Below are 25,315 nucleotides of genomic sequence, written 5' to 3' on the forward strand. Positions count from 1 at the left end.
TGCCGCCGGTAATCACTTTTTTTTTTGTAGTGAATATTATGTAATTTGCTTAACCCCTTCGATCTCCTAAGAGACCTCCTATCATCATGTTTGGAGTTTTCTAATTTCTTAGCACTGCACACCTTCTCCGAGGTTGCCTCTCTCTCTACATCTTCCATTATATTCCCGTGAGTATATTCCGAAACCCGATGCATTCTTGGTACTATTTAGCCTGATTTATGAAGTTTCTTTGAAATTTGAAAAGCATCTCCTAGAATAGTTAAAGAATGAAGCCTTTAACTTTAACAGAGCTTCATGTTGCTCAGCAAGAACCACATAATGGGTTTTCTTCAGTTGACAATGTTAGAATGTTATTTTTATTAGTTAGTCATTAGGGGCTTATTAGTCATTTCATTATATGTATTATACTTAATGTATTCATCAGACTTTGTATGCATAATTATTGATTGTCATTAGATCTAATTTCTCTCTCTAAAATCGCAAGCTTTCATGGCATCAGAGCCGGAAATTTCCAGCTTGAATTGGATCTCACCTCCGACGCAGTGAGAATCGCCGCCGTCCGACGACCCGACGGCCGAAGAATCGGCGGCAGAAGCCGCGCGTGTGGCCCACACGCGCCACCGAGCTCCGGCGCGGCGTCCCCTTCCGCCGGCGCGTGAGGGCGCGTCCGGCACCGGACGGAGCTCCGGTCGACGCCGTTCGACTCGTCTCGTCCTTCTCCTTCGATTTATGTACCTGTTTGTGGAATTCCGGATCCGACAGAATATTTGGTATTTTCTTGAAAATTGCTTCGATATTTGATTTTGTTGGTTGGTGATTGGTATTGTTGTTGGTGATCTTGCTTGGTGTTTTGTTGAAGATTTGTTGGTTTTGGGATTGTCTGTTCTTATTTGGTTTTGAAACTTGTTTGGGGGTATCATTTGCTACTTGTTTCATCATTATGACTTTCGAAAGAGACGACTCGCTTTAGTCTATTAATGTTTTGAATGGGAAAAATTATTCTTATTGGAGTTATGTCATGAAGAATTTTTTGAGAGGTAAAAAATTATGGGGTTATGTGTCTGGCACACATTGTAAACCGATTGAGGAGAATAATGATAAATATGTTGAGGAGCTTGACTCTTGGGAAGTTTGTAATTCGAAGATTATTACTTGGATAAATAACTCTGTTGAAAACTCCATTGGCATGCAACTGGCTAAGTATGATACTGCAAAAGAAGTTTGGGAACACTTGGGAAAACTTTACACTCAGTCTAATTTTGCAAGACAATATCAATTGGAAATGGATATTCGTTCTCTCAATCAGAGGGACATGAGTATTCAGGAATTCTATACTTCCATGACAGATTTGTGGGATCAGTTGGCTCTCACTGAATCCATACAACTTAAGGCTTTTGCTCCCTACATTGCTCGGAGAGAAGAACAACGCTTGGTTCAATTTTTGATGGCTCTTCGTGATGATTTTGAGGGCTTGCGTGGCAACATTCTACATCGCAATCCCCTGCCCTCTGTGGATTCTGTTGTTAGTGAACTTCTTGCTGAGGAAATTCGACATAAGTCAGGAACAGTTAAAGGCACCAATCCAGCACTCACTCAATCTGTATTGGCTGCTCACTCTCGTCCTCAACAAAGAAGCCATGGAAGACCTCCGAGCTATTATCAGAATAAGAATCCAATCTCTGATACGAGCATTTGCAACTACTGCAAGCAACCTGGTCATTGGAAGGCTCAGTGCCCTGAATTGACAAACAAGTCACACACTACAGCTGGTCGTCCTCCTCCTACTTTTGGCCAGAATCAATCTTATAGACATCCCAAACCTCCTCACACTGCTGCTGCCACACCTGAATCTACACAGATAGATTCTGGAATCTCTACTTCCACATCAAATGATCTCTTTGAGAAGTTTCAAAAGTTCATCAACTCTCAACCTCATGCTATGACTGCTGCAGCAGGTTTGTCAACCTCAGGTTCCACAGGTACATCTTCTTCTTCTGCTTGGGTTTTAGATTCTGGAGCTACCAACCATATGTCTCCCAATGCAGATACTTTTGCTTCCATTAGTCCATCACATTCCATATCTGTTGCCACAGCTGATGGAACTCATATATCATCTTCTGGAATTGGTCATGTCATCTCACATAATATTTCTCTTCCACATGTTTATCATATTCCTAAACTTGCCTTGAATTTAGCCTCTGTTAGTAAAATTTGTGATAAATATTCTGCTGCTGTCACATTTCTTCCTGATTCTTGTCATATTCAGGATCTACATTCTCGGAGGGAGATTGGGACAGGCCATAGGCAGGGCGGACTATACATTTTGGATCATCTTCGACCCCCAGGAGTTGCTGCCTCTAGTATTGACTTGTCCAATTTTCATTTGAATTCGTCATCTTCTAGTTTTTATTTATGGCATTCTCGTCTTGGACATGTTTCTTCTTCTCGTTTAAACTATATGGCTAATAATGGATCCTTAGGATCCATCAAGAGTCATGACATATCTTCTTGTAGTGGTTGTAAACTTGCAAAATTTTCTGCCTTACCTTTTCATCACAGTGATTCTGTTTCTCATTCTCCTTTTGACTTGATTCATTCTGATGTTTGGGGACCCTCCCCCATTGCTACAAAAGGGGGGTCAAGATATTATGTCTCATTTATTGATGATCATACTCGATATTGTTGGGTTTATCTTATGAAACATCGTTCTGATTTTCTAGGAATTTATCAAGCTTTTCGTGCTCTTGTCAAAACTCAATTCTCTTCTGTTATTAAGTGTTTTAGGTGTGACTTGGGTGGGGAATATACTTCCAATAGCTTCAGAGAGTTGCTTGCTAATGATGGTACTATACATCAAAGTTCTTGGGAGTTGAACCCACCTCCTATAAGGAAGCTTCTCTTAATCCTTTGTGGCAACGGGCTATGGATGATGAACTTCAAGCTCTACACAAGACTGGTACTTGGGAGTTGGTACCCCTTCCACAAGGAAAGCATGCCATTGGTTCCCGATGGGTATATAAGATCAAAACAAAGGCAGATGGATCTATTGAGAGGTATAAAGCAAGGTTGGTTGCTAAGGGGTTTTCACAACAATATGGTCTAGATTATGAAGAAACATTTGCTCCTGTTGCCAAAATGACCACGGTTCGTACTCTTATTGCTGTTGCTGCTGCCCGTCAATGGGATCTCTCTCAGATGGATGTCAAGAATGCCTTCTTACATGGAGATCTTATTGATGAAGTCTACATGACTCCTCCTCCAGGAGTCTCCCACAAAGCTGGATACGTTTGTCGGCTAAAGAAATCTTTGTATGGTCTAAAACAAGCCTCTCGCTCTTGGTATGACACATTCTCCATTGCTCTTATTTCTCTTGGTTTTCGTATGAGCGAATGTGATCATGCACTTTTTGTCAAGACCTCGGATTCTGGTATTATCCTCGTTTCTCTATATGTTGATGATATGATCATAACTGGGAGTGACACAACTGGAATTTCTTCATTGAAATCAGATTTAGCATCTCGCTTTGAAATGAAGGATTTAGGTCCTCTTAGATATTTTCTTGGTATTGAGGTTTGTAAATCCCCCAGGGGGTATCTCTTATCTCAGTCCAAATATATTGTTGACATTCTTGATCGTGCTCATCTTACTGACACTCGCACTATTGACACTCCTATGGAAGCAAATGTTCAGTACTCCACATCTGATGGTTTACCTTTGGAGGATCCTACCTTGTATCGCACCATTGTTGGGAGTTTGGTCTACCTAACTATCTCTCGTCCGGATATTGCTTATGCTGTCCACATTGTCAGTCAGTTTGTCTCTTCTCCTACCACAGTTCATTGGTCTGCTGTTCTTCGCATTCTTCGCTATCTTCGAGGTACGATGTTCCACAGTCTCTTGTACTCTACCACTTCATCACTTGAGCTTCGTGCCTTTTCTGATGCTGATTGGGCCAGTGATCCTATTGATCGAAAATCTACTACTGGGATGTGTGTATTTTTCGGTGATTCTCTTATCTCTTGGAAGAGTAAGAAACAAAAGGTTGTTTCTCGATCATCTACAGAAGCTGAGTACCGAGCCATGGCCTCCACTACTACTGAGATTATCTAGCTAAGGTGGTTACTCTCTGAAATGGGTGTCTCCATCTCTAAACCAACTCCAATGTATTGTGACAATAAGAGTGCTATTCAAATTGCTCACAACTCTGTCTTCCATGAGCGTACTAAACACATTGAGATCGACTGTCACTTCACTCGCCATCATTTGCAGCAGGGGACACTTGAGTTACCTTTTATTGCTTCTTCTTCACAGATTGCAGATTTGCTCACCAAGTCTCTTCCACTTCCGCGCTTTCGTGCTCTGGTTGGCAAACTCTCAATGCTCGTCGCAGCGACATCTTGAGTTTGAGGGAGGGTGTTAGAATGTTATTTTTATTAGTTAGTCATTAGGGGCTTATTAGTCATTTCATTATATGTATTATACTTAATGTAGGGATCAGACTTTGTATGTATTATTATTGATTGTCATTAGATCTAATTTCTCTCTCTAAAATCGCAAGCTTTCAGACAAAAGGGATAAGAACGATTTCACATAAAGTAAAATGGCAGCTGAATGATTTCTAAAGGTGACTGTCCCAGCATCTAATCTTCTTTTGTATCAGTTATGTAGAGGGGAAGAAAGAATTGGATCCATTAAATGTAGTGGTGAATAAATTCCTCAGAATCTAACAAATCATGAGAAAGCATGTTTCTGTGTTTCCAGTGATAAAAAGGTGCATCTGAGATGTCCTTTGTCTAAGCATGCAAAGAAGGCATTACAGCTTCCTGCTTTAGCACCTTCATGTGGTTTAATTCACAAAATTCTGCCTCAATTGAAGGTAGATTTACTTTTCGAGCATAAGTGCCATCTGTGAATCTACATTATTAACATAACATCTGTGAATCTCCATTATTAACATATTCTAGAATAAATTAATACATCAAACATATTACTTGATAAAATATAATGGTATAATTGTTTTGCTGCCATATCAATACGTTTATATTTATTTGATTAGAGTTATACTTATAATTATTATTAACATTCATTTTTATTGTTATTTATTTATTATTGTCGTGTTATAAAATAAATATTTATTTACAGGATTTTAAAATTTATATACACTAATTATGAGCATAGAAGTTACATTGCGCAAAACAATCTCATTTTCAGGTATTTTCTATAGCATGAGCGCAAAAGCTTCTAAGTATTTATATCAAGGGATATATATATATATAGGGGGCCGCTCCAATGAGACCCTCTAATTTTAGTGAGATCTAGGGCACAATCAGTCGCGTTTATTTTATCAATCCTATGGCTGATATTGTATCTGGAGGGTGATTTTTTTTCGCAGGGTTCGAATCCTGGAGGGAGCAAAATATTTTAAATTTTGTTATTCATTAGTATATACTGCATTGTTCATCTGTATATACGGCCCTGTTCATCAATATATATGTCTTATTCATTACGGATTTTTTAAGTTTTATTTTTCATCAGTATATACATCTTGTTCATTAGATATACGTTTTGTTCATTAGTATTATATGTCTTATTCATTGTACTCATGTTACACGAAAAATATGGGGTCTCACTGGAGCGCGCCCCTATATATATATATATATATATATATATATATATATATATATATACTAATGAACAATGCAATATATACTGATGAATAACAAAATTTAAAATATTCTGCTCCCTCTAGGATTCGAACCCTGCGAAAAAAAATCTCCCTCCAGAAACAATATCAGCCATAGGATTGATAAAATAAACGCACCAGATGGTGTCTTAGATCTCACTAAAATTAGGGGGTCTCATTGGAGCGGCCCCCTATCTATATTTTTTTAAATAAAATTTTTATTAAAGAGGAAAAGAGAAAAAAGACGGCAGAACCAAAACCCTTGAGAGTACAGAGTGGAGCAAACTAAGGGCCGAGCCTCATTAAAACCTCAGCAAGAGGAAAATGAGTACTCGTTTAAGAAAAGGTGCCTAAGAAGCTTAGTTGGAAAATTTTCAGAAGCTCCGGCCGAACCATCGCCCCTTAAAAATCCCGGCTCCCAAAAGCACAGAAAAGGAACAAAACAACATAAAAGAAAAGAAGAAGACGGGTACATGGCCGGAAAGAAGCGGCCCCCTATCTATATATATACATATATATTAATTGTCTATGTTATAATCACCACATATCACACAACATGAACACAAATCAAAATATTTTTTTAATTAATATATTTATATGTATATATTGCAGCTAATGAGGTATATAGAGAAAGAACAAATCTACAAAGGCAAAAGAAACGTAAACGAAATGCAAGTGATTTGAATTGTAAGTATTACATTCTTTTAAGATTAAAATACATTTAATACATTATGATAAACTATTAATATTTTTTTAATTATATTATTTATCTATTTAGGTTCATTGCTACATGAATTGAAAAATGTGTCCGATTGCATTCATTGTGGTGCAAGAAGATTTGAATATGAACCTCCTACTTTTTGTTGTGATAATGGAAAAGTAAAACTTGCATTTTCTGAAGTTCCTCCGGAGTTGGATGAATTATTTACAGCCCAGTCAGAAGAAGCTATTAATTTCAGAAGGAATATTCGTGCTTATAATAATATATTCTCATTTACTTCGTTCGGTGTAAAATTGGACAAAGAATTGGCATCTGCAAGACGAGAAGTTTATTCTTTTCGAGCACAAGGCATGGTTTATCATGATCTTCATGGATTGATCCCACAATATATGTCTCCAATATTTTTTCAGCTATACTTTCATGACACACAAAGTGAGGTTGAGAACATAATTAACGTAATGCAAAATCAAGTTTTGTCAGAAGCAGTTGTACAGATGCTCATGAAAATTTTAGAGATCAACTCGTATGCAAAATTCTTTCGAAGATTGAAAGATTATCCTTCAATTTCATGCTCATTCCGGAAACAGACATAGAATAAAGCATTATTATGGGTGTTATGATCCATTGCAATATCCATTTCTTTTTCCAATGGGCGAAACAGGTTGGCATCAAAATATTAGAAAGATTGATCCAATATCTTTGGTTCGTAACACAAATTCGGTTTCTACTTCTACTTCATTAGCAAGAACCATAACTGCAGGCGATATTATCTCCAATGAAGAATAAGGTGTCTCTATTAACTTTTTATAAATTGATTGATGATTAAATTAGTTAATTATCATATTTTAAATTTTTATAGTGTTTATAATTGATTTTACTAATTTGAATTGTAGTATTAAACTTTTGATTTTATAACTTTTTACTAATTTTTATAATGTTTATAAGTTTGAATTTTTATAATGTTTATAATTTCGCAGATTTGAAATTGTAGAAATATCTTTATGGAAAGATATGGCGAAAAATGAAGGAGATGACCTTGAACAAATAATTGCACAGAAGCCAACTGTTGCAAATTCCCTATGTCGTAACAAAAAGAAAATTTGGTAACAAACATATTATATATATTTTCTTAAAATAATACTTACTTCTTTTTACTTGTAAAATACTACATACTTCCCTTCAAAAAAAAATACTACATACTTAATAATTTATTTTATGTGTATATAGGTGGTATACTCTTGCAAAATACGATGAGATCCGTCTTGCAAATTACACCAACATGCATAGAGATTCAGCCGATGCAATCGTACGTATCAAAAAAATAAATAAATTATACTCCCTCCGTCCGCCAAGATTATGTCACAATTACTATATCGGGTGTCCGCCAAGATTATGTCACTTTCCTTTTATGGCAATGGTCCCACCATCCTCTTTAATATTTTATCCTTACTAACACTCTTTATTTACAAAAATAACACTCAAAATTCAATCTCAACCACTCATCTCATAAAGTGGTGGGACCCTTTCTCCACTACATCAAAATCATCACCAATTTTATTAAATCTCGTGCCCAAGCAAATTGCCATAATCTTGGCGGACGGAGGGAGTATATTTTAAAAAAAATATATAACATATCATTTAATATTATATACAGGTGTTCTGATGTTGATGATGATGCATTAGCAATTGCTAAATTAGCAATGACACAAAAAATAAAACAAACAAAGGAAGTCACTCTTAAAGATCTCAGAGACAATCAACATTTATTATTGGAGGTACGATATATAAAAAAATTAATGATGCATTTCAAAAGTACATAATCGACTATTTCTATAATATATTATTTTTTGTCATATATTAGGGTGTTTCGTATTGCTTTACGGGAATTATTGACAAAGTTGAAAATAAAGCAACAATATTGTATGATTCTTGTAAAAATTACAACACATCTTTCTCCAAAATTGATGACAGTGCAATATGCAAACAATGCAATGAAGAAGTTCTTGAGACGTCGCCCAGGTAATTATCAAATTTAAACCTACTACCAATTAAAATTAGTTAATGACACAATAACAAACATATAATAATTCTTATCATTTCATATATTTCTAGATACAGAATCACAATAAATGTTATACAATGCGACTGCAATGCTCGTGTTAAACTGTTCGATCAAGCGGCAGAGGTATATGTAGGATGCTCTGTGGATGAATATCGATCTTTCTTCAATCAAAGAGGTAAATTAAGATTTCTTACTTAAACACTTACTATAATTTAAATAATTCATATTACAAAATTCGATATTACATAATTAGTATAACAATTAAACATTTTTACAGGGTGAAACAACCTCCACATACTATAGAGGATTAAGCACACAAGTGTACACAGAAATACGCTTCATGATGATGCTCATGGTCTATAAAATTCGATCAACGGGGAAATCTCAATATTGTAGCAAATGCAATCTAAAAGACGCAACCGATGTAAAGCATCAATGATATTGAAGAAGAGCCCACTCAAGAGGAAGACAAGAAACATTCACCCGAGAAATCAAAAAAGATAAACCCGTCTAGAAAGAAAAAAACTACGATGGAGTTGCAGCCCACAGAACCGCCAAAGAAAAAAAGAAGAGTAGCCAAAAAAAAGTTTGATGATTACATTGAGATTACAAGTGACGACGATTTGCCGTTGAACAACATTCGGTTGCAAACCAAAAATAAGAAGAAGACATCCCCAATCATCAAAATCAAACAAGAGAAGATCTAAAATTCGTCTTGCTCCATATTTAGATAAGTTAGGATGTTTATTGTAGAATTTTTTCCATTTTTATTTAGAGGTATATTATGAATACTACTTTATTGCATGTAAATTTATTCATTAATTGTTGCATTGATTCCTTTTTTAAATTACAATTATAGTCAAATGAATTCATACAAATATTCAAAACTATATAAAAATATCTATGAATTTTATTTACATAGTAAAAATCAAATTAATAAAAAAATACAAATATTCAAAATTATATAATAATGTCTATCAATTGTATTTACATAGTACAAAAACACACGTGTTTAACGTGCATCGCACGTTCTCACTGCTAGTACCTATAAAAGAGCCTTGTTTTACAAAATTTGATTTGCCTATTATGTCCCTATTTTTTAATTTATTTTAAGGGCAATAATGTAATATCATTTTATTATGATTATTGTTATTATTATTATTATTATTATTATTATTATTATTATTATTATTATTATTATTATAGAAGAACCCACACTAATCACAATTCTTTGTATTCTTAAGCGATACTAATAAATATATATAAAGAGTGTTTATAAATAAAATAGCTACGGATGGCTCTATCCTCGCCGCGTTATGATGTTTGTCATCCTCCGTTGCCGGTGATAATTGAATCTATGAGTGTATCGAGTCGTGCCTGCCCTCCATTCTCTGTTGCCGGCAATTATTGGTATGTCCGATTCTTTGTAGTGTTGAAAATAAGCATGGCGATTATGCAAGAGTCCGACGGCAAGTCGTAGAAAACGATGTGCATGGTTTCCGAATATTTCGCATGATTTTTGGTGATCAAACTCGAATGTTTGTCGAGGGGTTACATATGAATGTGCCGTCATATAAGAAATTATGTGCGCTTCTAGTTTGTGCTTTTCTCGGAATTCTTTAAGGTTCACAATTCTGTAATTGTATTCTTAAGCGATATATATGTCACAGCCCGACCTAAGCTAGTGAATAGTTAAGTCGGGAAAAAGTGTGACTGAAAATAAAATAAGAAAATGAAAAAGAAAATAGATCTCAATAAAAATCACTAACCTGCTTAAACAATAATTTACCAAAATATTTGGTAATCATAAACAATCTTTTCTAAAACTCAAAAGCAGACAACTCACAATACATAACGACAAGTTGTCTAAGTATCAAGTGACATAATTTTGTAAGCTATTAGTTTGAAATCTTCGCAACACATCAATAAAGTAAAATGAACTAAGCGTTGCAGCGGAATAGCTTAAGTGGATTACATGTATGAAGACATGGAATCCTGAGCCTAATTTAGTACTTATGTTTCACAGCTTCGCTCTGCCGGCATCCATCTGCATCACGGCTTAACCTGCACATTTAGAAAACATATGCAGGGCTGAGTACTAAAAAGGTACTCAATGGTCACATGCCGAAATAACTTTAAAGCTTGCTCTTAGAGCTATATATTGACCTTGCCATCTCAAGCATCACACAAGAGTTTTATTTAAATAACCTGTGCACGCCAAAACTGTAAATCTTCTTTATAATAATCATAAACTTCATATGCGTCTGCAGACATACTTCTTTGTACTCTACCATATCTGCAACCATAGCTGTGTGCCGAGAAGGTGGCCACCTTCTACGGTCACTGACCGGCCGATACGCTAAACCGGCTCACGGTCCTAGACCGGCCGATACGCTAAACCAGCTCACAGACCTAGACCGGCCGATACGTTAAACCGGCTCACGGTCCTAGGCTGGCCGATATGCTAGATCGGCTCACGGTCCCTTGTGTACACTAATCCTGTCTAACATCTGGATAGAACAAGATCCGAATTCGATTAACTTCTGGTGCCAGATAGGTATCATACAAGCTCATAAAATAATTTGGCAAGTCAATAACTTTAATATAACTTCATTCATGTAAACATCATGAAATAGTGTGCACTTCAGATTTTGAGTTTAGAAAGCCCACCTGATCGTGGTCTGACGACACAAGTAACTCTGAACTAATGCTTTACTTCTTTTCCCTTGTATTTGACCTTCAATATAAATACTGACTAATAAATAATGATAACATGATATGAAATTTATTTAGAGAATACTTATGTTGGTTTTAAGGTGATAGTTATGACTGGTTGCTACCTGATGAACTTGTCAATAAATACCAACATATTGTCTAAACCAAAACTTAAACTACGATAATCGTAATTTTGGCGTTAATCATAACTCCACTCGCTCTAATTAAAATAATTCTACATGTCAAGGCCATTTAATAAATCAAGCCAATTATTAGCAAATAGCTAATAATCCTTTATACATATTCATAGGCTTAAAACTAAATAATAAGCCTATTTGATTAAGTCCATCTTCTCATTTACTACTAAGGCCCAATCACCAAGTTTACTGTTTAAACCCATCAGAGATTTAATAGGCCCAAACATTATTAAGTCTAATCATAATTAACCATTTTATAAGAAATTAAATAGAGTTAAAATCTAGAGTCTTCTAAAAGAAATCAGATCTCTCTTCCTCTGCTCAGTGCTCACACGCGTTCTCTCTCTCTTTCTCAGTTCTCTCAGCTGCGTCTCTCACTCTCCCTCTCCTTTTCACCCGGCGACGCCGCCGGTCCTCGCCGCCTCCGGCGCGGCGAGGCCGGCTCCTCTCCTTCCTCCCCCTCTTCTTCCTCTTTCTTTCCTAATTTCTCTCAAATCTCTAAAATTCCTAACTTATATATATAGGGTTTCTGTCTCTCTTTTCCCCTCTGAGATTCGTCCCTCCGGTAATCCCTGCCGCACCGCCGCCGTCTCCGACGCACCACCGGCCTCTGCCTCCCAGGTATGTCCCTTCTTTCTCCCTCTCAATCCTTCTCTCATCTATTTCTCTGTCCGTGTCTCAGTTTCTATCTTACTCTCTATCTCTCTCGCTCTCTCGCTCAAACTCTCTCTGTTGTGGTGGCCACCGCGGAACGCCGTGGCATGGGCAGCGCCGGCGGTCGCTGCCGTCAGTTGCGCCTCCGCCGCGGTGGCTCGCGGCTGCTGCTGTTCCCCACCCCCTGTTCTATCCCCTTTTTTTCTCTTTCTATTCTATTTGTTTTTCTGACTTAAAACTCTTGATTTCAGAAATCGATGCTCTTCGATGAACATCGCCGGCGGAAGGCGTCACCGGCTCGACAAGACAGCCTTGGTTTCACTGTGGCTATTCGAATTTCATCTGTTCTTTTTTTCTTTTTGTATTTATTCAGTCCATAAACTCTTCAAAACAGGAAGCATAATCTAGATGCTAAAGAAAGTCGAGTTTTATTGCTTGGTATCTTAAATTAGAACTAGATGTAACTATTGTCTAATTCTGTTATTCTCGACTGTTGTTTACGAATGAATTACTGAACTGTATAAAAGAGTACTACCTGCTTGGGTTGAATTGCTTGTTGTGACAACTGTTGAGCATGATTTATGTATTGGAGGACAACTGCTTGGCTGGGTTAGATTTGCAGAGTGAGGAAAATGGTTTAACGAGAGAGAAGAGACTTATAATATCAGAGTCGGTTTATTACACACAGCTGCGTTAAAAGTGAAGAGCTACGTGTTGAATCACATGATACGTGTTTCTTCACAAAATAAGTATAGCTAATTTAATCTGATTGTAAGCTGAACATTCAAGTATTTGGACAAATTGAAATAATATATGGATTTGGGCTTTTCATTACGCACTGGGCCCATAACAGTTATTGGGCTAATCTAATATTGAATTCATATATAATAACTTGGGCTCGACTACTCCAGCCCAAAATAACTATCGGGCTTTCTACTCTTACACAACTTTTGGCCCATTTATCCATACTTGTTGGGCTTTTTGCATAAAATTCTATCAACCTTAAAATCATGAAATACTCGGGCTTCTATGATTTTAAAAATCTCGATATAATCTGCTCGTTAAATAACTAAGTTCAGGTTTTGCATAAAAATTGAGACTTCTCTTTCTTCTTTAAAATCATAGAAAACAATATTAATAATATATATACTGTGGTGAAAATGCTGGGTGTTACAATATATTAGTGACAATTCTTTGTTTTCTTATTATTCCTACACTAATCATAATTCTTTAATTCTATTCTTAAGCAATATATATTAGTCACAATTCTTTGTATTATTCTTTAATTGTATTCTTAAGCGATATATATTAGTCACAATTCTTTGTATTAGAAGAAGAAGAATCCTACATTAATCAAGCGATATATATTATTATTATAATACATATTGTATACTAATTGAACTCTAAATATGATTGGATCACTCTTTTTTCCTAATCCTATTTGTTTCTCTTCGCATGCCTACACTCAGAGTCAGGAGGTTTTTTAGGACAGTACGTAACTTATGTTGATTTGAAAATTAGGACAATAACTTTCGGACTTGTAAAAATAGGACACTAATTAATAAGCGTTGCACCCGCATGACATTTCTGAGCCAATTATTGATTTTTTGGACTTTTCTGCATGGACTAAGCACATGACAACCCATACGGAGGGGTTGATTATGTGGCAAGCACGTCATTTTTACGGCTCAAGATAGGATGCCATGTGCTTGGTCCATGCGGGAAAGTTCGAAAGTTCGATAATTGACCGAGAAATGTCCTGCGGGTGCAACGCTTATTAGTTAGTGTCCTATTTTTACAAGTTCGAAAGTTATTGTCCTAATTTTCAAATCAACCTAAGTTACCGTCCTAAAAAATCCTCTGACTCCCTACACTCAAGAAAAATTCCACATTAATTGTTTCTCTCACCATCCAAGACCACCGAAGAACGCATCTTTACCATCCTCAGCCGCAAGCCCCTGCCGGAATCCTCCGACCGAGAGCCCCTCCAACAATAGTACGCATATTTTGCTCGTGTTTGCCGGAGAAAAATTTAGGAGAGATTTACCGTTGTTATAGATAGGTTGCACTTTCGCTTGAAGCCATGAATAGTTGAATGTAAGTTTCATGAGTATACAAGATATATAGATGCAACAATTCATTATATTTAAATGGTTCTATAATGTATACATACGTAAAAGGTGCTACATAACACACAGATGGTAAGACTGAATGAATCATTCAAATTATAAAAATATTAAAAAAAATAACAGATCTAATTATATGTTTGTTCAAGTAGATAACCGACCTTATTATGTTATTCTTAAGTGATGGACTGGATGATTTTGTAGATACATAACACACAGATGGTAAGACTGAATGAATCATTCAAATTATAAAAATATTAAAAAAAAATAACAGATCTAATTATATGTTTGTTCAAGTAGATAACCGACCTTATTATGTTATTCTTAAGTGATGGACTGGGTGATTTTGTAGATGCAGATTTAGCAAGACCACCTTCACTTTCCAATTCAGCCAGGTTATTTATATATATATATATATATATATATATATAGGGAGAGGATCATATGCGAACTGATGAACAACGATGTTCATGTGCGAACCATGAACAAATACATAAAATACATGAACAAAAACGCATGAACAACGATGTTCATGGAGAACCATGAACAAATCCATAAAATACATGAACATAAGCACATGAACAGCGATGTTCATGACAGTAAGTCATGAACATCGTTGTTCATGTGACGCATGAACAACGATGTTCATGGCTTAATGTTGAACAATCGTTGTTCATGTGACGCATGAACAGCGATGTTCATGACTTAATGTTGAACAATCGTTGTTCATGTCGTTCCCCATTCTCACAAAAAGATGTAATTCTCACTTGATCCCATCCCTATATATATATATATATATAGGGTTGAGTTCAACAGAGAATTATCTTTTTATTCATCATGAACAAATCTATATAGTTTACGAACAGATCAACATAACTAATGAACAGACGTATTTAGTAAAAATATAGAAAAACTCGCCACCAGCAGGATTGGAACCCGGGGCAAATTGTTGTTCATGCGGTACATTGATCTGTTCAGTAAAATTATAGATCTATTCGTTTTTATTTTACGAATTCTCTATTCTCCACAATATTTAGCTTCTCTGTTGAACTCTTCTCTCTCTCTCTATATATATATAGAGGAAAGTTAAACAGAGAATGCTAAATATTTAGAGAATAGAGAATTCGTGAAATAAAAGCGAACAGATCTACAATTTTTACGAACAAATCAATGTACCGCATGAACAGCAATTTGCCCCGGGTTCGAATCCTGCTGGTGGCGAGTTTTTCTCTTTTTTTACTAAATACGTCTGTTTGTTAGTTATGTTGATCTGTTCGTAAAATGTATAGACTTGTTCAAAATGAAATATATAATAATTCTCTGTTTAACGAACAGATCAACATAACTAACGAACAGACGTATTTAGTAAAAAAAGAGAAAAACTCGCCACCAGCAGGATTCGAACCCGGGGCAAATTATTATTATTATATATATATATATATATATATATAGGGGCGTGCTCCAGTGAGACCCCCTATTTTTCGTGTAACATGAGTACAATGAATAAGACATATAATACTAATGAACAAGACATATATCTAATGAACAAGATGTATATACTGATGAAAAATAAAATTTAAAAAATTCGTAATGAATAAGACATATATACTGATGAACATGGCCGTATATACTGATGAACAACGCAGTATATACTGATGAATAACAAAATTTAAAATATTCTGCTCCCTCCAGGATTCGAACCCTGCGAAAAAAAATCACCCTCCAGATACAATATCAGCCATATGATTGATAAAATAAACGCACTCATTCGTGCCCTAGATCTCACTAAAATTAGGGGGTCTCATTGGAGTGGCCCCCTATATTTATATATATATATCTAATTCAAACCTCAATATTACAGGTTTTTTATTTTTTATTTCTTTGTGCCGAATTAAGTATGAGTGCTCGGAATTTTTCATCCACATCAAACTCCCTTCCAGGTAAAAAAAAAATAAAATTAAATATATAATGTCAATATAGCATGATCAATCTCAAACATGTGTCCTTAACCTGCATCTTAATTTCATGAGTTGGTTTTTTTTTTTTTGGCTTATTTTTCTTATGATTTTATATTATAGCTACAGAGGTATATCGACAAAGAAGACTTTCACAAATGAAAAGGAAACGTTCGAAATTAAAACAACAGAATTCATGTGATATCAATAGTAAGTAATACAATGTTTTCAGAATAGCATTTATTTATAGAAAAATATTTTTTTATTAAATTTATTTTTTTTGTTTATGCATTCAGGTTCTATACTAAATGAATTAAAAAAGGTGTCTGATTGCACTTATTGCGGAGCTACAAAATTTCAATACGAGCCTCCTACTTTTTGTTGTGATAATGGAAAGGTTATACTTCCATTTTCTGAAATTCCCGAAGAATTATATGAATTGTTTACATTTGAATCACAAGAAGCTATGGATTTCCGAAGAAATATCAGCTCATACAATTCTATATTCTCATTTACTTCATTTGGAGTGAAATTGGATAAAGAGCTTGCATCTTCAAGACGAGGAATTTATTCTTTCCGAGCACAAGGAATGGTTTATCATGATCTTCCGGGATTGACACCACAAGATTCAACCCCTGGCTTTTTTCAATTATATTTTTATGAAACAGGAAGTGAGGTAGAGAACAGAATGAACATAATGCAAAATCAAAATATCTCAGAAACAGTAGTGAAGAAGATCATAAAAATTTTGGAAGTCAATCCATATGCAAAAGTTTTTCGAAGATTGAAAGATTATCCTTCAATGGATAATGTTCAACTACATATTTCAAAAGATGTGAATTTAGATCAACGAGTATATAATTCTCCACATGCAGATCAAGTTGCAGCTATCCATTGCAATATACCATTTGAGCGAGATATTGTGGTTCATGCTTATTCGGGTGAGAGACATAGAATAAAACATTATTATGGATGTTATGATCCATTGCAATATCCACTCCTTTTTCCAAGAGGCGAAATAGGTTGGCATCAAAACATCAAAAAGATAATTCCAACAACACCTTTCGTTCGTAACAATAATCTCAATACTACTTCATCACTATCAACAAGTATGAGTGCAGATGATATCATCTCCAGAGAAGAACAAGGTATTTATATTTTGCTAAGTTTTATATATAATTCTCATGTTAAAGTTATTTTCGAAATTGATACTTATGGACAACGAGGTGAGTCTTATACAAAAATTTAAACTTACAAATATATTTCAAATGAATGTTTACATTTATGAACTTTGCAGGGTGTCCAAATTGGAGCAATATTAATGTTCAATGGAGATATAAATAATTTTGTCCGAAAATTTGAGGTGGATAAAACCTATTTAATCTCTAGCTAATGGAGAGGTTAGACAAGTTGATGGGCGATATCCTAGCATACATCCTGAAAAAGAATTGATTCTCAAAAAGTACACTGTTGTGACCGAAACATTTGATAGTATTGATATGAAGATACAATACAATTTTGTTGAGTTCAAGGATATAGAATCAAAGTTTGACAAAAAAGAAGATTTCGGTAAGAGCATATATTTCAACATCTATATTTCAATTTTATTATTACTAATTAGAACATATATTTCATGTATATCATTTACGTTTGTATATATACTGAGCAGATGTCTTTGGAACTTTGGTACGAGTTGAAAATAGTAAAATGGTACCAATGAAAACCACATCGGGTGCACATTCAAAAACAGTGAGAGACATAACTATCGTAAACAAAGAGTAAGTAATTTGTTTTTTATATGATGTCATTATTTGTTCATTTTTTAAATAAAATTCATAATTATTTAATCACTTTTAATTATTTTTAATGATACAGGAATCAATTTATGGAAATCAGTCTTTGGGAAGATATGGCCATAAATGAAGGAGATAAGCTACAAAAAGTTTTAGAGCAAAATCCAATTATTGTCATCACAAATGTCGCTGCAAAAAAGTTTTTAGGTAAATCATGCACAACTAAAATTTTAATTTATATATTACCACCATTAATAACAAAATACATTTAATTTATATATATATTAGCACCATAAATAACAAAATACATTACATGTCAGGTGCTTTGCAATTGCAAAGTACAGTGAGATCCGTATTACAAACTTCACCAGAATGTCCAGAGATTAAACATATGAAGCAAAGGTATGGAATAAATAATGGAAACTGTTCTTTTAATTATTTATTTTATATTTTATTAATATAGTAATCCAATCAATCATTTAACTTGTCTTATTCTTATGTCGTGAATGCAGATCCTATGAAACTTATGATCCATTAAGGATAACAGCATAAAAAATGATTCAAAAAATGACAAATGCAAAGGAAGTGACGTTGAAAGACCTTAAAGAAAATCAGCATATGCTGGTGAAGGTACTACATAACAAATTGAACATGCATTCCCTATTCTCCTTCGCAGAATAATCTTTGCAAATGATTAGTTGCTTATTTCTTTTCTTTTTCGTTTATCTATACTTATATATTAATTGAGATTTATTTTTTTATTTATCACAATTTTCTATTTTGATCTTTCAGGAATCTTACTATTGTTTTATGGGAATAGTTTAAGAGGTCGAAAATAAAGCATCAATATGGTATAATTCCTGTAAAACGTGCTCAACATCATGCCCAAAGAATGCTGAAACTACAATATGCAAAAAATGCAATGAGGAGGTTGTTGAGACAACACCGAGGTAAAGACAATAGTACAAACACATAAAAATTTTATACAAAAATACATGTCATTAATATTAATATTTTTAACGTACAATTCCACGTTTAGAATAACCTTAAATGTCATACAAGGAGATTATGATGCAAATATTACAATGTTCGATGAGGTTGCAGCAGTATATGTAGGATGCTCGGTGGATGAGTATATTTCATCAATCAGTCACGTAAGTTTTAATTTTTTTCGTCAATAGTCGTTTGTCAAAATAACAAGTACTATCAATTTTTAAGAAATTTACTCATGATGATAATTTAAATATCTAATTTCCCAGGATGAAAACGATTCTGCGTACTATAGAGGTTTGGCCGCTCCAAATTCAACAGAAATACGGTTTATGACTACTATAAAGCATGCAAAACTTGATGATAGGGGAAAGCTAAATCTTATAGCAAGTGCAATCCAGAAGATAGAATGTGACCCGATGAATGCTGTAATGAAGTCGATGGTAACTTCAATTGAAGAAACAAAAGATCATGAAGAAGAAAGGGAAGAAATAGTTAAGAAGGCACCCAAGACAAAACAAAAAAAGGGAAAGAAAAAAATAGGCAAGAAGGCCATGTCAAATGAAGTGGGAGAAATCAAAACAACAACTAAAAAGACCAAGCAAACTGGAGCGGTGGAGTTACAAGTGCAGCCTCATGAAGTGCAAGGAAGGGGAAAACGAAAAATCACAAAAAAAAGTTCTTGATGATTATATTGACATTACAAGCGATGAAGATGAAGATGATGATGATTGCACATTGAAAAAGATTATCTCTGAAAACAAAAATAAGAGAAAGAAATTTTCTCCACCCATCAAAGTCAAAGTAGAGAAGATTTGATGTGAATATAGATTCACATTTAATAGTTTAGACTAATTAGTAGTTGATGTATTTGCTTTTACTTTTTAATTTTTTACATAAAAGCAATATTTGACTTTTTAAAATTAAATAGGTATATCAAATTTTATTCACAATCATTTTTATAATGATATTTTGAATTGCATGCATTAAATATGATGTTAACTTTTTGCATAATATTATATTATACTATCAAGCATAACACGTGCAACACACGTTTCCTCTACTAGTTTTATTAAGATACAATAGAGCTAATATTTATGTAATTAACTACTCACCATGCCTTATGCATTAATGTGACATCTGAACAATCAACGTATATTAAACGAAAATAATCATAAGAAAACAAACAACCACCGACTGGCAAGCATTAGATTTCTCTAATTAAAGCCAGCCAATGTTGTAGATCCAAATTAAGATGATATGGTTAGTTTTAGCTTCTTCTTTCTTTCTTTTTTTGGTTGAGAGGATAGTTAATTTGGTGTCTTTCGCATAAATTTCATTGCAAATCCAACTTTGATTAATGACAAACTAATCAAGGTACACTAACAATCTCTCATTTGTCATTTATGTAGATAAAATCATCCATATCATCATCAACGATTCAAACATGAGATCTAGAAGAATATGCAAAAGTATATAACTTAAACAACACTCTTTCGTAAACAAAAATCATATTCATTAAACATCCCCTTAACCTTAAGCCAACAGCTTGGAGCAAACTAACAACACTGAAATAGGAGATGGAATAATTCTTAAAGAGCTGCATTAGTATACAATACGAAAACCAAAATATCAAACCAAAATATCAAAAGCTTACCATTTTTTCACTATGATGGTTGTTTCCAGTGTGGCGGCTACGTACGGCTAATTTTTATTCGATCTGCACCGTCGAACTTTGAGAGCGCAAGAGAGTTTAATTTTTTTTAAGCCACTATTTTAGGGCGGTTTGCAAAAATAGGCCAACTTTAATTGTTTCGAACTTGCAAAAACAAGCTAATTATTTTAAATTTCAGCGTTCATGAGCCATATTTGAGTCAAATCGGGCTATTTTGGGTCATAGGACCCGGTCCAGATCCGTTTTTCAAGGTCTGGATCTTAATTTTGTGGACCCGCGGATCTTGATCTCAATTTTTAAAACGGATTTGGATCTGGATCTTGAAATCTGAGATCCGGATCTGATCCAGATGCGACCCGTGGATCTGTTTTATTTAATATATATTATTTATTTATTATATTTATTTTATTAATAATATTAAATATATTAAACATTAAACATAATAAACAAATTAGAATTACAAATTAAAATACTTTGTTTTGTGCAATATTTTTTATGAAGAAAACTAGATGTTGTTAATTTTGTAATTTTTTTAATTTAATTTAAAAACAATACATCCATGGATCTAGACCCGCGGACCCACGGATCTAGATCTGGATCCTAAATTTTCAGATCTGCGGATCTGGATCTGGATCTGGATCTAGTAAAATGAAACAAATCTGGATCTGGTATTGATGAGATCGGGTCCAAATCCGGCCCGTTGCCATCCCTAGGTGAGTTTGTGTTAATAATATTCTTAAATTCACAATCATTTTGATGAATTCACAACTGAATTGCTAGTGTGGTTGTTAATTCGAGTTTTAAAGCTCGAATTCACAACTAGTTATGTTGGTTTGTAAATTTAGATTTTCAAACTAGAATTCTATCACTTGATTAATTGTGAATTGAAGTCTTAAAACTACAATTCACAATTAGGAATAGTCTTGGTTGTGAATTCGAGTTTTAAAACTAAAATTCAGAACTCGAAAATCTAGTTTTGTTATAGATTCGAGTTTTAAAGCTACAATTCACAACTAAAATTATCTTAGTTATGAATTCAAGTTTTAAACTAGAATTTTCACAATTAAAAATAGACTTGGTTGTGAATTCTAACTCAAAATATCGAATTTACAACTAAAAAATTAATGGACAACTTTTAAGTTTTATAGTCATTTTTTAAGTCCACTTTAAAAATCATGTGGCATTAAGTTAAAGGAACATTGGAAATCATGTGGCCTTTTTTTTATGAAAACCGGAAATCATGTGGCTTTAGATTGCCACTAATATTTAATTAATATGAATAATAATTATAATAAGTACATTCAACTGCGCACGTTATGAAGTTCTTAAAATACGCATGACTCATGTGGGATGGACGTGGAAATGGTGGGAAATATCACATAACCATTTTTCATAAAAACACAAGTTATATAGTCCCACTTTATAATACATAAGTTACACAATTATTTTTAACTTAAACAATTAAAGTGCACTTTGACTTTTTAATACTTTTATTTCATATTTTATATTTTATTTTTATTTAAATTTTATATGTAAATAAAACAAAACAAACAATTAAAAATCAACTATTCACCCCCATCAAATTAGACTACGTCACGTCTTTACTGTTTCAAAAAAAAAAAATCAAGACTTCACGTCTGTAACTTGTACATGCCGTCGCGCCAGCCGCCCAGTCGTCGGCGTCCAATCATCGCCGGCCGTCCAGTCATCACTGGCGTCCACTCCAGTCGCCGTCAGCAGCAGCGACCGCAGGGAAGAATATGCAATATATAACTTAAAAAGTGTAGGCACTATCATTTTTTACCAATTTACATATTCTTTAATTCTCGCGTTGAAAAATTTTAAGCCACTTATAATGGGACGAAATGAGTATTATCTTCCGTGTTGACCACCACCCTCGCTGCGCCGCTAACATGGAATCGGTGTAAATCTCAATGGGTTCCAATTGATGATGCTAGTGTTTAGTGTGATTTCATAAAAGACAACCATAATCTCAGCCACCATCACGTTAGAGAAAGGTCGTGTTCTTCTTGACGCTGCCACCCGAATCCAGCCATGGTCACTGAAAACTCTCATCTCTCTTGTATTTCTCTGACTTTAATTAAGCGTATAGAAATCGCTGCCGATCTGTTTTGAGATTTTTCGGTCCGATATTTCTACTATGCAGCCGTCGATATGATATTTTTAAATGTGTATGATTAATTATAGTGTGCATCAAGTGGCTATGAATCATTTACTAACACTGGTCAAACTCCGTACAGTTCAAATAAACAATCTATATTTAGAGACATTCACGTTTAAACTTTAGACCTTCAAAACATATACCGACATCAGATTTTCGTTTGAGGACCCATTCAAGGTGAAAAATAGGGTTACACATAAAATATCAATTTAAGAATGCAATAAATAATTATCCGGTACCTTTGCTCGGCGGTTTACATGCATGCTAGAATCACCTATATATGGAGATGATGTTAATAGAGTGGGATAAAAATGTTATTTTTGAAAGATGAATATGCTCCTTGAGGATGAGGAAGACAGTAGACACTACAAAAAAATTGAGTTTTTGCAATGAATTTTTTTGTCACAAAAGGGTATATTTTCATCACAAAAAACTATATGTGAGGAAAAATAATTCGTCACAAAGTCGTCACGATAGGGTCCTCACATATAGTATTATGTGAGGAAAACTTGATTTCCTCACATTAGAGTCTCATGCTTATGTGAGGAAAAATATCCTCACAAATAGTCTTATTTTTTTATCACAAAAACCTCTAATTATAAGGTAAAAATTTCTCACAAATAGTTTTAATTTTCATCACATTCCTAATTATAAAACATATACCATTAATTTTAAAATTTATACCTGCTTGAAATTTTGTAACAAATGCCTCAATTTAACAATGTATATATATATATATACAAGACTCTTACAAATCCAATCCGAATGAGAAACCTACTTCACTAATGATCCTACTTTTAGAGCTCAGTTTTATATACAAATCAAATATGGTGGTTGGTTCTTTGCATTGCCAAAACAAGTTCTCTCTGCTTGCCATTCTCTCTGCCTCAAACAAATTTGGTTGTTCCTCTGTTTCTCCAGCTGCAACCTATTTCACTACTGTATCTCCTGCTGCAACCTTTATCACTTCTAAGGTGAAAAGGGCTATTGGGTAGACTAACTCCTTGAGTGCTGCACACCAAGAGTAATGACCATCAACAAATAAGGTAAAAAGAAGTTGATAGTTGAAATAGATTGACATTTTTACTGATGCTACCTCGAGTAATCCAAAATCTATTCAAGGAGGAAGAAATCCAAAAATAATAATACTACAAAGCTCCTAATACCTAAACAAAGCTAAAGTTACCATGATACTAAAAGATACTTGGCAATCTAAAAAAATGATGGTTTGAGTGGAATATACCATTAGCAGTATGAAGCGTTTTAGCTCTTCGAGAATCGCTTCATAGCAGAAGAGATATTGTTCCTGCAAAAGGATGCATGCAAATGTAACAGCAAAATACACAACAACTATAGCAGAAATAAAGATCATAAAAATGATCATCCCACCACTAGCTAAGTCGCAAATTTTAAAAAGATTACACAAAACACTCAATATTTAAGAGCTACATGTATCCTCTGCTACCTATAAATCTTCACAATTATGCCGCTCTGTTGAAAGAGATTGGAAACGTGGAAATGATTTTCTTGGTAATCTTTTTCGTTTTCTACAATTATTCAATTAGGCATATTAGAACTTTCCATACACAATGCTTTACACCATTAGTTAACACATATTAACTATCAATCCCACCCTTCAGTATATATCAATCTCAAGATTGCCTCATGTCATTCACACACAGATGCAATAAAAAACGCCTAAAAAAATAGATGCTATGAAAAATGAAACATACTTTGATAATAATTAAAGGATTCGAATCACTAAGGTTGAAACTTCAACAGCACAGAACATCACTAATTCATAGTGCAACACTACTTCAAATAAATTTAATTTTTATTAACAGCCATTTCTATAATTGTTAATCACAAACTACAACAAAAATGCACCAAAAAAACTTACCCCAAAATCTGTTTCCACACTCAAAGCGCCACAATATACCAGAATAAGGAGCCTCAGATCCGAAAAAAAAATATGTATTCTAGATTGTATGTATCACTGCATAATCTAAAAATAAAAATAAAATTAGGAGAAATTTAGGAGGAAAAAATGAAATTAGAGGCAATGGACTTGAAATTAGAGACAACGATCTATAGATAATAGATCGACTCTATTACCAGAATTCAAGCCAAAGGAGTGGCGAGCAACTATCGCTGCATGATCTCGAAGAGAGAGTGGGGAGAGATTACCTGAAGACGCTGCAAGTTTCGATACTATTCCATGAATCAGATTAATTGCAGGTCTCTTCTCATTTTCGTTGCAGTGATTGGAATAGGAAAATCTGGTTTTAGGTAAATCGATGCAGAAAATTTGTTTAAGATTGAGAGAAGATTGAGAAGATATGAAATCGTTTGTTTGTTTGTTTTTTGTTTTTTTTTTTGAAGTCAGAGTCAGCCGATCGAAAATGAAGATTGAAGAGAATAAATTCTAGTTTTTACTTTTTGCGTATGAGGACTTTAACTTTAAGATAAATATAAAAATGACCCCATTTTTTATTTTTGTTTTGAAATATAAGAATTTTATGTGATGATATTAAATTTCCTCACATAAAATGTACAAATATA

At 34.1% G+C, this 25,315-nt stretch overlaps 1 protein-coding gene, 2 long non-coding RNA genes and 1 pseudogene across 4 annotated transcripts; 3 read left to right on the forward strand and 1 right to left on the reverse strand.

Annotated features, from left to right (window-relative positions):
* Positions 1-3,098: 3,098 nt before the first annotated feature.
* Positions 3,099-4,536, forward strand: LOC131016888 (uncharacterized mitochondrial protein AtMg00810-like; annotated as a pseudogene).
* A 7,106-nt stretch (positions 4,537-11,642) lies between these two features.
* LOC131017004 (uncharacterized) lies at positions 11,643-12,581 on the forward strand. The gene is made up of 2 exons (XR_009099312.1): positions 11,643-11,999; positions 12,284-12,581. It is a non-coding gene; the product is annotated as an uncharacterized LOC131017004 (long non-coding RNA).
* Positions 12,582-17,224: 4,643 nt separating this feature from the next.
* LOC131018166 (replication protein A 70 kDa DNA-binding subunit D-like) lies at positions 17,225-19,777 on the forward strand. Its single transcript, XM_057946884.1, has 7 exons — positions 17,225-17,261; positions 17,503-17,682; positions 17,783-17,891; positions 17,989-18,113; positions 18,227-18,308; positions 18,419-18,536; positions 18,699-19,777. The coding sequence occupies exons 1-6, from the start codon at positions 17,225-17,227 to the stop codon at positions 18,456-18,458; spliced, it is 573 nt and encodes a 190-aa protein (XP_057802867.1). The 3' UTR covers positions 18,459-18,536; positions 18,699-19,777.
* A 3,670-nt stretch (positions 19,778-23,447) lies between these two features.
* On the reverse strand, positions 23,448-25,156 carry LOC131016994 (uncharacterized). 2 transcript variants are annotated; one of them, XR_009099295.1, is made up of 4 exons: positions 24,941-25,156; positions 24,654-24,758; positions 23,997-24,059; positions 23,448-23,764 (listed from the first exon to the last, which is right to left on the reverse strand). It is a non-coding gene; the product is annotated as an uncharacterized LOC131016994 (long non-coding RNA). The 2 variants fall into 2 exon arrangements; XR_009099296.1 differs by lacking the exon at positions 23,997-24,059.
* Between the last annotated feature and the right edge of the window lie 159 nt (positions 25,157-25,315).

The sequence above is a fragment of the Salvia miltiorrhiza genome, chromosome 3 (assembly GCF_028751815.1).
Source record: "Salvia miltiorrhiza cultivar Shanhuang (shh) chromosome 3, IMPLAD_Smil_shh, whole genome shotgun sequence".
Taxonomy (NCBI): Eukaryota; Viridiplantae; Streptophyta; class Magnoliopsida; order Lamiales; family Lamiaceae; genus Salvia; species Salvia miltiorrhiza.